Source organism: Podarcis pityusensis (assembly GCF_964106645.2).
Source record: "Podarcis pityusensis genome assembly, chromosome: 8".
In the NCBI taxonomy this organism is placed as follows: Eukaryota; Metazoa; Chordata; class Lepidosauria; order Squamata; family Lacertidae; genus Podarcis; species Podarcis pityusensis.
Window position 1 is genome coordinate 46,116,297 of NC_138033.1, and position 16,906 is coordinate 46,133,202.

At 38.8% G+C, this 16,906-nt stretch overlaps 1 protein-coding gene across 1 annotated transcript; it reads right to left on the reverse strand.

The window, feature by feature from the left end:
• Positions 1-503: 503 nt before the first annotated feature.
• On the reverse strand, positions 504-16,819 carry NAE1 (NEDD8 activating enzyme E1 subunit 1). The gene is made up of 20 exons (XM_081018070.1): positions 16,672-16,819; positions 15,219-15,322; positions 15,073-15,133; positions 14,459-14,489; positions 12,953-13,024; positions 12,179-12,258; positions 11,169-11,278; positions 10,412-10,521; positions 9,639-9,701; positions 8,700-8,763; positions 7,498-7,589; positions 7,343-7,402; positions 7,127-7,260; positions 6,199-6,274; positions 4,810-4,849; positions 4,155-4,241; positions 2,267-2,359; positions 1,853-1,967; positions 1,718-1,767; positions 504-962 (listed from the first exon to the last, which is right to left on the reverse strand). Exons 1-20 carry the CDS (start codon positions 16,737-16,739, stop codon positions 853-855), a joined length of 1,620 nt encoding a protein of 539 aa, XP_080874196.1. The 5' UTR covers positions 16,740-16,819; the 3' UTR covers positions 504-852.
• Between the last annotated feature and the right edge of the window lie 87 nt (positions 16,820-16,906).

Genomic DNA, 16,906 nt, shown 5'->3' on the forward strand with positions numbered 1-16,906 from the left:
TATCAGCTGATCGGCTAAGCTGCTTAACAGCTGATCGCTAAGCCGCTTATCAGCTGATCGTTAAGCCGCTTATCAGCTGATCCTTAAGCCGCTTAACAGCTGATCACTAAGCCGCTTATCAGCTGATCCGCTAAGCCGCTAATACTGTAGCGCTAATCCGCTAAACCGCTAATGGGCTTGCTTCGCAAGACGAAAAAACCCGCAAGACGAAGAGACTCGCGGAACGGATTCTTTTCGTCTTGCGAGGCACCACTGTATTACTATAAGTAAAGGAGCAGAAGCAGTCAAACAAATATATTGGGAAAACCAAGAACAGCAGTTTCTAAAATTGCTATTACTACACATTCTCTTCCAGAATGCTTTAAATCTTGTTCATAGTTTAATATATTAGTAATATTCAAAGGTGCATTGTGCGTTAGTGTATTCATTGGTTTTTTAAAAATCCTCTTTCTGAACAAAAGCAGCTTATGTTGAAAACAACACTCCATATTATTTGCTGTACATTTGCTTCAAAGAGGTATTTATTTAACACATAGGTTAAGAAACACTTTTCGGAGTGATATGAGCAGGCTAATAGCAATGGTCTGTATTGGGTCCCACTCCCAATAACACAGAAGAAAAATGCTGCTTACATCTAAAATAATACGATGTTGATAGTGATGACAGTCAATCTATTCCAGTGCCTCTTATTAAAATACAAGATAAAAATATTTATTACAGTTCAGAAGAACATTTAATAATCGGGAAAAATTACAAAGAAGGGAACTTGGCAGCAAATATAGCAGCGATCATTTACAGAACAAACTGCAAATTAAATGCAACCACAGTTTTAAACAATGTACTGTGCTTAGCCTATAACTTGAATGTTGCAGATGTCTGTGACATGCCATTGTAAATGTAGGTGTTATTAAAAATTACAAATTGTTTTGTAATTATTTTCACAGCTTCTTGAGCAGCAGCTCCTGTAAAACAGCAGGGGAATTGGAAGAGGAAGGAACAAAGTTAGAACTTCATAACTCAATTGATGCAATACAAAATTGTTTTTCTTCAACTGCCACTTTATGCCAGTGAACTGAAAATAGAGCTTAACAATTCCCATAACCAACTTCACTCAGTGGTAGACAGCAAACAACTTATTCATTTTAGGACATTTTTATACTGCTTTATATATAGACTCTTCAAAGCAGCATACAGCAAAACCCATGAACCTTGTTAAATAATATCTGTAATCACATTAATCACATAAAACAGAGTCTACAACATGTTTCTTACCTTGAACAACGTGTACACATTGGAAATATTTCAGTTTTGGAAATGATATAGATTGTTTTTATCATGGCTGAGTCAAATACACTACTATCTCATATCTTGAATTCTACATAGCATGTATTCCAAATACTATATATTCCAGAGACATTTTAATTTTGACAAGTAGGTTTAAAAACAATTCAAAATGAACACTTCATTGTGCACCTTCCATCTCTACAAATCTATGATTCTATTATTCTTACATAATTTTTAAAACTATGTTATTGTTTTATGGTATGTCTGTAAGTTGTCTTGAGATGGATGTAAAAGGAGTCATAAATTAATTAATAAGACGAGTGAAAAAACTTCCACTAGTGTTAAAAAAGAGAATATAAAGCTGTAATATTTTTTCATGTGCTAATAAGTGTACAGCTGGAGAAGAACTGGTTAAAATTATAGTATTTCTCACCTCCCAAAAATGCTGCAATCATATGTGGCTCAGCAGCTCCATAGCGACAACTACACAGGAAAAACAACATTGTAAAATTTGTAATACCAAAACAAAACCCAGGAAAACTTTATTTTTATTTTATATAGTACTTACAATTCATGAACGTAATCATCCTTCACTGTTACAGGTAATCCATATTCCTGAAGAAAACTGTTGAGGCAAGATTTCAGTTTTCCAATGTCATCTTCCACTTGATAATTATAAGCACCTGGAAATGATTTTTAAAAATTGTACATAGATATAATTTTTGTAAGAGAAGATAATTTTTTAAAAAATCAAATGATTTAATAAATCTTTGTAATCTAATTTGTAAAATATATAGAGGCATAATAATGGTATATGCCTCAACCACACAATTAATCTATATATTTATGAACACAGAATATTATTAAGGTTATACCCAAGGGTCACTTACGGAAATTTTCAATTTATTCAATTTATCCATTGTACTAAACACATATTTTGCTAACAGTGTTGGAAACTGGGCAATATTAAAATCAAATTTACCTGGATATCTCCCATGGTGTTTAAAGAATCTATCCACAGCTCGTAACATTAAGTACAGCACCATCTCACTATCAGGGTTATCCATATGGGAAACTTTAGGGGGAAAATAGTGTTAATTGTGTACCAATAGGCTGAAGAAAAGTGTTGCATTGCTTTTATAAAAATCCTAAAATCACCTGAACTGAAATTCATTTTCACAAGAAATTGGTTACACAAACATCTCTGTATGGTTTGTGAATTACAGTCAACAGACATAAATGTGTTTGACCAACACTGGCCTTTGGGGACCCAAATGCTGTGATAGGTACTGCCTACTCGCTAAGGTCTATGCTCTGGGATAAGTGCTCAAGAGGGTGGTTGCCACCGAACTTCAGCTCTTGGATGAAGATGATTATCTAGACCCATTCTTGGGTTCCAGCCCAGTTTCAGAACCAAAATGGTCTTGGGTCTCTTTAGATGGATGACCTCTGTTAGGAGAAAAGGAGGAATGAAGCTCAGTAACATCCCTTGGATTGCTCAGCAGTTTTTGATATAATTAACCATGGTATTTTGCTAGAACAGCTCTGTGGCTTGGGAGTCAGAAGACACAGTGGTTCCACTCCAACCTGCAGGGTGGATTTCAGGCTGGTAGTCTTGAGGGAGAACAGCTGGGTCTCTGTGAGATTTCCCAACATACAGTCATGTCTCCCATGCTATATAACATCTATATGAAACTGGTGAGGCCACCAGGGGCTTGAGGGCCATCAATACACTGATGACACCCAGCTTTGTTCTCCTTGGCATCTGACTCAGGTGTAGTCTACAAGTTCTTGATTGGGCTTGGATACAATGGTGGGCTGAATAAGCTGAGACTGAACTCCAACAAGATGGAATGCCTGTTACAGCTTTGGCTGATTTGTTGGCTACAGTCATTCCTGGACACGGATAGCCATGCCACAGTGACTCGTGCACTGGAAGCCTCCCAGATAGACAGATAAATGCCTGTAATGTGCTCTGCATGGGGCTGCCCTTGGAGCTGGTCTGAAAGTTGAGGCTTATGCAGAATGCAGCCACCTTATTACTGAGTAGATTGGAATACCAGGATGATGTTAACACTGGTCCTGAAGGAGCAACAATGGCTACCCATGTGCTACCAGGCAAGATGCTTGTATTAATTTATAAAGCCCTAAACAGCTTGAGAGCTAAATATGTACCTTCTCTCCTGCTGGTGAATTAAAATCTGTGGGGAAGGGGGGAGGGAGCCCTGTTAATGTTTCCACTTAGGTATGATATCTGCTATGCAGCAACCCATTTAACAGCCTCCACTGTAGAGCCCCAATTGTGGAATATTCTCCCTCTTAAAATTCACTAATTCATTATAGTTTTGTTTTCTGCTCTGCATGTATTTATATCACTATGCTGCTGTTACATTGTATTTTAGTTCTGTTGTGTTATATCTCACCCTGGGCTCGTTGTGGTAAAAGGGATAAAATGTTTTAAAATAAACAAAGGGAAGGACTAATCATGTGCCTAGCATTTGATGTTTTTCCCTGAGAATTTTCCCTGCTAAGTCAGCATGAATGGTTCATGTATGTCTACAGATCTAACAAAATAATTTCTGAAATTTGTTTTCACCAAGAAATAGCAAAAGCAAGTTGCACTTTCACTCTCCTCATCACTGCTGTAACCATTAGCATATCCCATCTACAATAAGGTACAAAGATCAAAGCTACTTTGGGGCTCACACATTTCCCCGTAACTAAGATCCCAATTCCATTTCCCATGTTACAGCAGAAACAAAGGAAACAACAACATGACATAATCCCTTTCAGGTCATTATTTTCACATCACTGTCTGCAGATGAAAACACAATAAAAGAAGAATGTAGATAATAAAGTCATGTCCTTACTGATCTCATCTTTGTTTGAAGTATTCAATCCATACTCTTCAGAAAGAGATCTACACCGCACTACTTGAAGAAATGCTGAATTAGTGCCTAAATAGAGTTGGGAAGGAAGATAAGAGAGAAAAGTATGTGTAATGAAGGGATAGCATTTTTAAAAAACAAAAACAACTAGCCCTTGAACCTAATCATTTAAACAAAAAACAAAAAAAGGATAAACCTGGCAATTATATAAAATTCACTAAGTTATTTTCTAGTGGCTTTGTAAGGATTTGAACCTCCTGGTCCACAGAAAGGCTAATGTGAGATGCTTCAAACAAAGATAGATTTTCTCCAGCCACTAGAATGACACCAAAAACTCTGTAGAGACAGAAATGTTTATGCATATACAGTCATGTGAAAAAGAAAGTACACCCTCTATGAATTCTGTTTTATAGTACATAGTATATGTATATGTATAGGACACAGTAACAATCATCAGTTCCTTAGAAGATCTTAAAATTAGGTAAATGCAACCTCAGATGAACAATAAATGACATGTGTCATGATTTATTTAACAAAAATAAAGCCAAAATGGAGAAGCCATGTGTGAAAAACTAAGTACACGGTAACAAAGACAATGTAACACAGTATAAGCTGAGAGAAAACCATGAATACTTACAAAGTAGTTTCAGTTCTTTCTGAGAAATAGATTCTGGTGCCTATGAAATAAAGTGTCATGTTAACATGCCAATTCTCTTAACACAATTGTTTTTAAAATGTTCATTAGATGTTTGAAGTAACATTTATTTAAGTAGAATAATCTTATTAAGCAGCCACTTTCTCCTAATTCTGCATTGTCATAAGAATAAGTAGCAAATAAGACAAGAAAATTGAAGAATATTGCCCTGATTCAGTAAGACAGATAGTGTTTAAGAAAGTGTATGTTCAATATAAATTTGCTGCTTTGGTGTAAACTGCTTTGTTGTATTATCTTTTTTAAAAATGGTATTATGTGGTAATGACTTTCTAGTGGTGAAATCTGTGCTGTTGGATGAGCTGCTCCAATGTCACAAAAGTAAAAAGGCTATAGGGAAAGAAAGACATTGGTCTCTGTTCCCACTGGATGCCAGCAAGAGAAAAAAGGCAGGAAAGCATAGGGTGGGGGAAGAGTTTGGGTTTATTTATTTTTTAACTTTGAAGGGGGAAAGAAAAAATAGGAAGAATCAAAGAACTGGCAAGGTAAGAATTAAAAACAAAAACCAAGGAGTGAGGAGCAGTTTAAACATATTCTGTTTAAAGGAAGGAAAGGAACTGGAGTGGAGGCAAAGACTCAGGAACTAGTTGATGCTTTCGTACCATGTGACCCTGCCTTGGGACAGTGAGTATGTTAGTCCACACTTTACTGGATGCCTCCATCACACAACTCCTAGGAATTAGAATCTTCCATGAATTTTCACGGCTGTAACATTCATCCCAGTCACAATGAAACAAGGGAAGTCACATGAACAGTGGTGTCTTTTGGTTAAAGGCTCCATACCAAGACGGGACGCGGGTGGCGCTGTGGGTTAAACCACAGAGCCTAGGAGTTGCCGAGCAGAAGGTCGGCGGTTCGAATCCCTGCAACGGGGTGAACTCCCTTGCTTGGTCCCTGCTCCTGCCAACCTAGCAGTTCGAAAGCATGTCAAAGTGCAAGTAGATAAATAGGTACCGCTCTGGCGGGAAGGTAAACAGTGTTTCCATGCGCTGCTCTGGTTCGTCAGAAGCGGCTTAGTCATTGGCTCCCTCGGCCAATAAAGCGAGATGAGCACAGCAACCCAAGTCGGCCACGACTGGACCCAATGGTCAGGGGTCCCTTTACCTTTACCATCCCAACACAATATGTTAATTTATCATTTTTTTAAAAATCTACTCGCAATTATCAACAGTTCCGTCGATCAAGTACAAATCTGTGAGTACAGATCATTAGCTCTTTGGATTGGGTCATTATATAGGAGCCGCTTTCCATGTTAAGATAGAGAAGGAAGATTAAAGAGAAGGAAGATTCAAAACATAACTTTCATTAGCTCACCTTGCCTAAGGACTGGAGCAGCTTGGCAGCATAGTTAGCCACAGCTTCGGCATCTTTCTTAGCTTTGTCACGATATCTTTTTAAAAAGGGGCAAAAACGTAAAACTTCAGTAAGACCAATTCCACAAATCAGTAGGCTTCATCTACATCAATATTCATTCTCATGTTACAGATTGTCAAAGACAAATGGAAAGACAGGGACTGCGCCAGCTTCCTAAGATCTATTTGTTTTAAAATTGATACTTAGAAGGTCATTATTACTTTATATGTTTTTGTACCGAAACAGGAATCTCTGTACAAAACAGGCATGTGAGAAGCGGTCATTGTAAACTATCAATATTGTCATCTGCTTGAATTCACTTATCAGGAACATGAACACAGTTAAGGGAACAAATACCTTTATGGCTAAGTAGTTAGTGGAATGAGCAGCATTCTAAAGATCGTAGTCCCAGAACTTACTTCTGAGAACTGCCCTGTAAGTGAACTACAGGTAATGGTGCATTGGCAATTCGTTTGTGGCTGAAAAAAATACTATGGGGGAAAATACACATTTGGTTCCCTTTTATTGAGCTCTGAAGGAAGAAATGCTAGAGATCATGGAACAACAACAAAAATCATTCAAATCTACACATGCTTCTATACAGCTGCTATACCCTGTCTTACACTGTCGTGTCACCCATGCTGATATTGCTAGTCCAATTGGATCACAGTCCCTAAGAAGGTGGTAGACTTTCCTTCCCTGGAGGTTTTTAAGCAGAGGTTGGATGGCCATCTGCCATGGATGCTTTAGTTGATATTCCTTCATTGCAGTGGGTTGAACTAGGTGACCCTTGGGATCCCTTTCAAGTCTACAATTCTATGATTTGGGTGTGTGTGCGTTATCATTCAATATTTAATATAATATAAAGCAAAAAACAGACAATACTTACATATTTTGCAGCTTGATAAATTTACTAGAATCTGCTATCATATCTGGAATTGTGCCCCGGACAGGTAAATTTCCTCGACCCTCCTTTGCCACAAATTCCTTTACAGCTCGAACCAAGATCCAAAAGTGTGGACTCTTAAGGGTAAACAAAAATATCACAGTAACTTTTTCTATTTAGATAAGCAGAATACAGTAGCAAGCTGTTTGTGTTTATTACCTGCTTTGAAAGAGTGATACAACGATCGTCACTGAAAATGTCTTCAATACAACCTGGTATCTAAAGGGGGGGGGGGAGAACAAATTTAAGCAAATTTTCCAACAAAGGATTCAGTAATTATGCGGCTAGAATACTGTGGAGGAATCTTATTTTACCTTAGTAGCAGCTACAGCTGTGTTCACGTTTTTAATAGCTTCTTCAAAGTTTTCTTCATCTTCTAGGCCTCCATTTTCATTTTTTAAGATTCCTAATAGGAACAGAAAAAGCAGGACTTTAAACATAGATGATCTTCATTATTCTTTAGCTCCTTAAAATTCAAGTGACTTTGTCAGGTTCTCTTAAAAGTTGATACTTTGGGCATTTTTATGTAAATTGCCTTGAGATAGTTAGTGGCTTATAAGATTAATACATTAATGATGGTGATGATAAAAAATAGCAATACCATTTATGCATATTTTACATGTATTCTTAAAGCACAACAGAGCTCAAGATAAAGCTGCAACGCTAAACCATTGTTTAGTTCTACATAGATGAACCTCCGAAGTGAAGCCCCTGCTCACACACCTCCCATACCCCCGGGAGGAAGATTTCTGCTTAGTTTTGTAGTGCTGTGTACAATCTAGGGATCCTGATTTAAAACACACACAAAATGGTTATTTAAACAAGACAACTTTATAAGCTGTATTTTGAAGTTGGTTTCCTTTAGAAACTAAGCATTGCTAGCTTTAAATATGGGCCCCTGGCTTGTAAGCAATGCTAAGCGGAGATTCTTTGAAAGTGAAACTAAACTCAGCAGCAGGATAATATAATAATAATAATAATAATAATAATAATAATAATAATAATAATTTATCATTTATACCCCACCCATCTGGCTGAGTTTCCCCAGCTACTCTGGGCAGCTCCCAAGCGAGTGCTAAAAACAATAGAGCATTAAATATTAAAAACTTTTAAATTAAATAGTAAAATATTAAAATCAGGGCTGCCTTCAGAAGTCTTTTAAAAATAGGATAGCTGCTTACTTCCTTGACATCTGATGGGAGGGCGTTCCACAGGGTGGGTGCCACTACTGAGGATGAAAGGGGACAGAGAGCCTGATGCTTCACTCAGACTTGTGAAGGCTCATTCAGGTAGTGCCAAGTCCTAGGTTAACTCATGAGCACCCCGACCCACTTGATGCTACAATTTTCTTGATCCCTGACCAGTGGCTATGTTGGCTGGGGCTGATGAGACTTAAAGTTCAAGAACATCTGGAGGCCATAGGTTAGCCGCCCCGCCCCCCATATTAATATATAAAAATGTATTTTAAAATACTGCACCTTTGGTATATTGCTAATAAGCTCTTGCTTGACATTACCTTGCCTAATCATCTCTCGGAAGGCTTCCTTTTCTTTGTAGTTCTTAGGCATCTGTCCACTGTTCTAAATAGAAAAGTTATATATGTGAACTATGTAAAAACATAGAGCGGCCAACTAGCAAGGGAGTATTGAGTATGCATCTGTGTTCCAGCAAATAGCAAAAATTGTTCTTTGGGGCACTATTTTCCATATTTCTAACTATGTCTGACCAGGGGTAAGCTATCCAGGCATTGATGTTCTTTTTAATTTCTATAAAGTGAAATCTTTACTTGTTTTAACATTTACATTAAAAGCAATCATCAATATTTAACAAAAACAGCAGCAGGATCTCATGGTTAATCAAAGACGATAAATCAAGACAAGTGCAGTTGTGTACTGGTATACAGTTGTGTACTGGTGGAGCACCCAGGTACAGAATCATACAAGGTTCAATTGAACCCTATCCCCCCCCCCCCCCCGAATACAGGCCAACCTGGAACACAAATATGGCAGAAAATGGGGTCTGAATAGGGATATGGGGAAGTGCATACAGACCTTCAATTGCCTGAAACAACTGCCTGCCCATGAACTTACATGCTGAAATTGGTGGGTGAGGGATAAAAGAGAAGACAAGGGAATAGGGTATTACTGAATCCTAGGGGGATTCCCATTCAGGTACTTTGCCTATATGCAACCAGATTTTTTAAAATATTTTTATTCCAAATAAATATATCTGGAGAGCACTCAACTGGTTTGCTTTTTAGCTGCATTTCTACACACAATCTGGCTGTTTAAACTGAGTTGGTCAGTAGGATTTAAGCAGCCAGCCACAAACCAGACTGCAGCCTCTGTCCTAAAACATATAATAATAGCACTTAAGCTTCTTTGGGAAGCTTAATTTCCATAGTGCTGAAAAGAAAGCACCAATATGTTAGAATATTACCATGGTGTCTACATACTTCATTATGCCATTTTTCTAGATACTTGGATATGATCACAATCCATGGAATGTGGCTGTGTTCCTGCAAATGCAAAATTATACTTGTTTTAAACAGATGAATACAGCAACCCTGAAGCAAGGTACAGGTTCAATGCACCACAAAAATTCAGCATTCAACAAAAACAGATAAATTAACTGAACCACTTTCAATAAACAGGTGTCATTAACATACTTGCAGCATAATTCTTCCAATTTGTGCAACAGATCTGAAGAACACACACAACTTCCTCAGCTTTATGAGTTTGCATGTGACTTTGCAAGTTGCCCATTAGTGAAGACACAGAATTTTCCTCTGGTTTAAAATCCCAACAGCATTCAGGGGTGGCCATAAAGCCTTAAATAGTAATCAATGATTTAGTTATTTTGAGCTATTCAATGCTTCTTGGGCTAGTTGCTGTGGTTTTACAACAACCTTATGTTGGAAGTGTATGGAGAAGCAAACCTGTAATGAAGGATCTGGTTCAAAAAGTATGCTTAGCAATTTTTTCTTCAAACAGACCTCACACTGCTTATCTCATGGAATTCTACTGCAGCATTAAATTCTTCAAAATAAAACCAGAAACTAGAATAGGTGAATTCACTGAAAGTCTCAAACTCAAAACACTATTTTAAAAAATAGTCTTTCGTAGGCATTAGTTACAGCCTGTAAGCCACTTCTCTTAAAATGATTGTGTGGATTGTCTCTAAAGCCTGCACCCATATTGCTAGACAGAACACAGAGCTTATACAAACCTTTTTCTCCATATGATCCAAATCATAAGACTGAATGTGCTCCTTCAGTTCTGGAAAAGGATTGTCCAGTCTCAAATCATCCAATGCATTGTCTGGGTGAGATTCCACAACTATCAAAATATTGAAGGAGATTTTGATTTGAAAGAAAAGTTGATGATAACATATTCAACTTCACATGCTATTTATCATCATGGTCCATCTAGCTCAGTGTTATCTACACTGACAGGCAACGTTTTCTAGGTTTTCAGACAGGGTTTTCTTCCAGACCCACCTGGAAATGCCAGAGATTGAACCTAGAGCCTTCTACATACAATGCAGATGCTACCATTGAGCAATGCCCCTTCCCCTCTGGAAAAACCTACTATTTGCTGGAGAAATGGCATACAATAAAAAGTAGAGGTAGTCAGATCTACAGCTTGGGACTGAATTTTACATCTAATTTTGCTACCAACAAGATGAACTACATTTCTAGATTATTATTTTTTAGTATGTTCACTCAGTATGAAACATACTGAAGTGTCTCAAAAAATCTGTCATGTTACAATTCAATAATAACATTTTAAAAGATGGGCATGTATAAGCTATAAGGCAGAAGTGGCCAACATGTTATCTTTCTGATGCTGTTAGACTACAACTCCCATCATCCCTGCCCACACCAGCTTGGCCAATACAAGCTGGAAACCAACAATAATTGTAAGGCACCATGTTGACTACCCCAACATAGGAGAAGCTCTTAATTATTAAATGAATCTCTTACCTGGGTGTTCTTTAATAATGATTCTCATATATCCTATTAATCCATAAGTCCTACAAACTAACAGCGGAATGTTATAATTCCAGAGGACTTCGGCAAGCCTGAGTAATGTACTGAAAAATATTAAGATATGGAGTCAGATCAAGAGAACACACACACACACACACACACACAGACTGACTGCTCTATTGCAAAAAAGAAATCTTTTTTCTTTAATAGCGCTCCACAGCCTATATTTCTGTTGAATATAAAGTTAAGCAATCACAAAAGTTATTTTAACCAGCAGCTCAAGATATAGTGTATCTTAAATAATTCAAATTTATTGTTTTCAGTATATTATGACAGAATAGCGAGCAATGTAGCAACTTTTTCTGAATCTTTATCAACTTTTCTGAATCTTTATCAGAGTATAGAGATGACTGAACTCCTTTCATTATCAAGATGCAGGCCACAAATCAAGCAGAGAATTCCTTTATAAGGAATGGTAGGTTAACAAGTTGATTACCACAGCAGATCTCCTTAGGGCCAAACCAAGCATTTAGAAACAAATGCAGCACTGGGAAATCAGACTGTTGTTTCTCTACTGCAAAGCAAAGGGCAGAAATAATTTATGCACATTTCCTTTGCAACCCCCACTACGTTCCCAGACACTCATTTTCTGGGTCGGGTATGGACAAAACATCTAGGGAGAAAGGTTGCAAGGACACAATTTCCACTCTTATCCCTTTGCAATACCCAAGGAACTCAGGTTTCTAGAACATCTAGTTTGGCCCTTATCTAGTGAATTTCCAAGCTAAGTGTGTATTTTTTTTGTTTCAGTGGAATGACAATAGCTAGAGGAAAACACAACTTAACTAAATGGAATTGTGCTCAAACATAATGGAAATCAATTGGATGTAAGCATTAAAAACAAGGATGACACACTAGCTTTCTCACGTAATTTACATATTCACTGAAAAAGCCTGAAGAATATTTGCATTTTACATGATAATGTTAATTTGATTCTTGCTTACCTCTCTGGGAGTTGAGTTGCAATCACTATATTAAACCGGCAGAAAAATGAAGGATCATTGTCCAGAAGTTTATCTGGATTCTTAAGAAAATGCATTAGACACATACATATTAGATCATAAAGCAATTACACATAGAAATATTAAACGTTAGTTTCACTTATTGGGCTAAGTGCATGAATTGCAAACTTACTTTTAATATGCACATATATGTAGGACTATGGGTAACTTAACCCCCCCCCCCCCCAAATTTAGGATTTTCCTAAATCCTATAGATATGAACAAATCAACCTCTGGAATTTTCTGTGCCTCACATTCAAGCATCAATCAAGGCATCAACCACATAAATATAGCAGTTACCTCATTCACCCTGCACAAAACAGTGATGACTGTATGGCACAATTTGGCCAAGATTCACTGTCATATGCACACTCTTTAAAGCTGCATTAACAACTGCCAAGTTCACCCTACTTTTGGAGTAAATCTATGCTCTGCTATAATATCAATTTACACAACATGAACAGGATTTGCTATTTAAAGTGTGGCTGATGATGCCTTTTCACATCAGACCTTTCCACAGTGTGATGCAGTGATGACAAAGGGTGCTGTGGAGGAGGCAGGATGCTGTACAACTCAGCTGGCTTGGCTACCATTTCCCTTCACTTGTAATTCTCTAGTTGCATGCCATGGTTTTAGGTGGCACACACATGCAACCTTCTCTTTTATACTTTTCCAATTGCCAACACTCCAGTAAACACAAGGATGTTTGCTACAAACCTCTTCTACGAAATTTCCAGAGACATCGTTATTCAATTCTTGTAATAGTTCTGTGGCGCACTGGGCTCGATTCTGTTTAAAAATAACAATTGGAAATATTAGACTGTTATGACTACAATCCTATGCATGCTTACATACTTCTCTCACAAGCTGCTCTCACAAGCGTGTTTGGTGGGGATGCAGAGAGGGATGGTCCCTCTCCTTGTTGGCTCTCTCCTTGTCGTCCTTCTGTCAATAGGTCCTTCTGTCAACAAGACGTTCTTGTTCCAAAAGGTTTTTAGGAACTGACTGCTTTGAATGAAATGGCTGTGCTGTTTTGTTTTTATTGCACTTATTTGTATATATATAGTTTTGATTCTCTATCAACATTTAATTGCTTTTAATGACTGTTTCCCCATCACATATTTTTAGCTTTTCCTATTTTTATCTGTAAGCTGCATTGAGTGCCTGTCAGGGAAAAAGGTGCGTATTGATACTACTACTACTACTACTACTATTACGTTGGAATTTACATTTAAATCAACATTCAAAGAACTAGATCCAAGGGCAGCCCCACATGCAACACATTACAGTAACCCAGCCTCAAGGTTACCAACACATGGAGTGGTCAGGTTATGTATTGCTGATGAAAAGTGGTGCAGAGAAAAGAGGTCAATGGAATTTGATGTGGGCTCTACTTTCTCACAGGCACTAGCATAGCTAGAGGGGGAAATGACCAAAGTTCTGTTTGGGTAGAACATGCTGACCTTTGCATGCAAGCAGGTGGCTAAGGAGTCTTAATTTTGAGTGAACTAATTAGAACAAGTCCTTCCAAGAATTTGTATGAATTTGTAAGGGTTCTGATTGGCTCTTACATAATGTGCAATCTGTTTATCTGTATTCTAGTCATATTATTTAGTTATGTGCTGCAATTCTGTTCACTCCTACCTGGAAGTAAATCCCTTTGAACTCATTGGGAGTTACTTCTGAGTAGACATGTATGAGATTGCACTGTTAATCTCTTTATTATGAAAGAGAAAGTAAAATATATTTCACCAGGTGGGTCCAATGTATTGTTAGTTAGTTATTGTTAATCACTTTCCAAGAACATGTTTCAAGGCAATGTACAAAACAGAATAAAACAGCTTAAAACAGTTAAACATAACACCAAAAACAACAACAGATAATTTTTAAAACAATTCAAAGTGGACACCCATGACAGAGACCCATTCATTCACCTAGGAAAGCATGTTAGAACAAAAATGTATTCAACTGTTTCTGGAAAGTGCAAATAATGGGCAATTGTCATATCTTTGTTCCATAGAACAGGGGTTGCCATACTGAAATCCCTGCTCCAAGTTACTGTGGAGTGGACTTTTGAGATCTTTGGCACTTTAGGAGAAGTTATCCTGTAGACTACAGTGACCTACTGCATAGGTAAGCGATAAGGTGGTCTCTCAAATACTACAGGTCTCTCAAATACCACAGAGTCACTTTCCCAATACAGCACATTTAATATTTTCTTACCTGGCCAATGCTGCTTCTTTGCAGGAAAAAACTAAAAAAAGCAGAAAAAGCAACCACACATTTCAGAGTTTTAACTTGATGAAACATTTCTCAAAATAAAATATATCACTTTATGGAATGCACTCCAAGAAAACAGCCCAAACACATTTCCTCTCTCCAATAGGAATGTTCTTGTTGGAATTTAATATTTTGGATTTTTGTAATTCAAGTGATTATGGCCCTATCAACAGCAGAACATTGAGACAGTGGAAGAATGCAGTAACAGGACCCAATCAGTCCCAGTGGGGCTTACTCTAAGTACCAATTAATTTATCAGTGCTTATAACAAGTCTCACGTGCCAAAGACCAACCAAGAGCACATTCCCAGTTGTTTCTGCATAGCCACATATTTACTTGCCCCACACTCTACACCACTGTGCTCCTCAGAGCCCCATTGAATTCTTCCCACGTATTTTAAATGGTAATTTTGAAATAGGCCTGGTACAGACAGAACATTGCCCAACCTGCCGATCATATAGTTTAGAGGTCAGCAGTGTCCCTATGGGTTTGCAAGCAACTCACCTCCCACACCTAAACACACTCCTTCATTTTCAGAACTATGGTGCACACATTACCTATTGCCAACATCTTCACCGGTGACTTGATTCCCATCAACAATTGTAAACGATCCAACACCTTGAAGAAACAAATAAACATTGTGCTTACTCCAAATTACAACTTTTCTACTCAATGAAAGTTGCACATTTGTTTTTATTTATACCTGGCAGAACTAAGTTTTTGAGGATCTCAGTTCCTGTGGCCGTTGCATTTATCACACAAACGTGTGCAGATTCTAAAGCTTCTTGTCCGTGGTCACCCCATAATCTGCAACACAAAAACACAGACATCATCAACATTCCTAATTCAAATTTTGAGAGAGGATACATACAAGAAACTGATGCATTGATGAAGGATGCTTCAGAACATCACTGTTAAGTGTTGCTTCATTAGATAAGCATGGAACTGAGTATCTTAAAAAAACACCTAACAGATGAAATGAGAAGTGGCTAGTCTTGAAAATGGAACAGGACAGAAACTTTCGTATAGTAATTATAGTGTTAGACCAAGATTGGGGAACAAATAGCTATCCTGATGCTGTTGGATTCTCAATTCCCAGAAGCCCCAGCCAACATGGCCAATAATCAGGGATAATGGGATGTATTATGGAGGACTACAGGTGTTAAGACTTTGACTATAAAGATCCAGGTTCAAAATCCCATAAAACTTACTAGGTGGTCTTGGACTATGCACCATCTCTCAGCCTCATCCACCTAATAGAAATACTATGATGATGTGGCCCTGAACTCCTCAGAGGAAGAGCACAATACAAATTTGTCAGAGTGATAGAACAATTGGCTAAAAGATGAAGAAAGCTTGATTTCTAACAGACTCAAGTTAGAAAATATTGTAAGGTTTTTGAGCACTTTAAGGAGGTTTGTAAGCATTATTTGTAATATTTATACAGTGCTTAGAGCTCCAAGGAACTGAGGCTGATGTGAACATAGGTCTTCCCCTTCCATCATCATAACATGCCAGTGAAGCAGGGTACACAGAGAGCTTTAAACCTGCACACACAGCAAAGTGCTCCTTTGGGTCAGAGGCTTTTTGGCTGTCGCTGGGAACAATATAAAAGATACACTAGAACTTGCTAGGGAAGAAGAGGCATCTGTTAAAAGTGAAGCGAGTCCCTGAGATGTATACCTGGCATAGGAAGGAGAGAGATCTCTGCTGGAGGTGGGGTGCACCTGTCCAGCGTAAGAAGCCCCCGATCACCCACTGAGCTCCATGGCCAATGGGAGATTTGAACCTGGGTCTTCCCAGTCCTGAACAACCGCTGTAACCACTAGACCACACTGCCTTTGTAAAAGTTTATTAAGGGAGCTCTTCGCTTTTGTTTTTAAGCCCTAGGCTTAGCCAACAGAGAGAGGCCTTGGGCGGGAGGAGATGGAGGGCGTCCTGGCTCCGGTTCCGCCGAGGAAAGTCCCCTGAGCGGCGACTGGACCATCTTGGGGGCGCCCCTAGGAAACAGCCAAGGAAGGATCCTGCCCTGGCAGAGCCTCTCTAAGCCCCCTGCCCAACCCGCCTCCCTACAAGTGGCAACGCGAGGCGAGCCGTTGCCCCTGCGCTGCGCCCAACTAGCCCTCGTTCTTCTCCTCCTCGCCCTCCAGGCCGACCTGAGCTGCCGGTCGTAGCGCTGCTCCTTCAGGCTGACTCTGCCCTGCTGCTGCACCGTCGCCGCCATGACGCCCCTTCGCCGAACCGAGGACGGTCCTCTCCGCCGCACTTCCCCAAGCCTTCCTGAAGGGGCGCAAGAATTCTCAGCGTCCGCCAACGCGCTTGCGCAAGCCGGCAAGCAGCGCCGGCAATTCGCTGCTTTTGCTTGACGGGCAGGGTCGCTCGTCCCGCCTC

Excerpts from the sequence above, each read along its gene's own strand:
- NAE1 (XM_081018070.1), bottom strand. The coding sequence starts at position 16,739 with ATGGCGGCGACGGTGCAGCAGCAGGGCAGAGTCAGCCTGAAGGAGCAG. Across the intron at positions 2,360-4,154 it reads TTCAAACAAAGATGAGATCA|TTTCCCATATGGATAACCCT; the intron begins GTAAGGACATGA and ends TTCCCCCTAAAG. Across the intron at positions 1,768-1,852 it reads GATGATTACGTTCATGAATT|TTGTCGCTATGGAGCTGCTG; the intron begins GTAAGTACTATA and ends TTTCCTGTGTAG.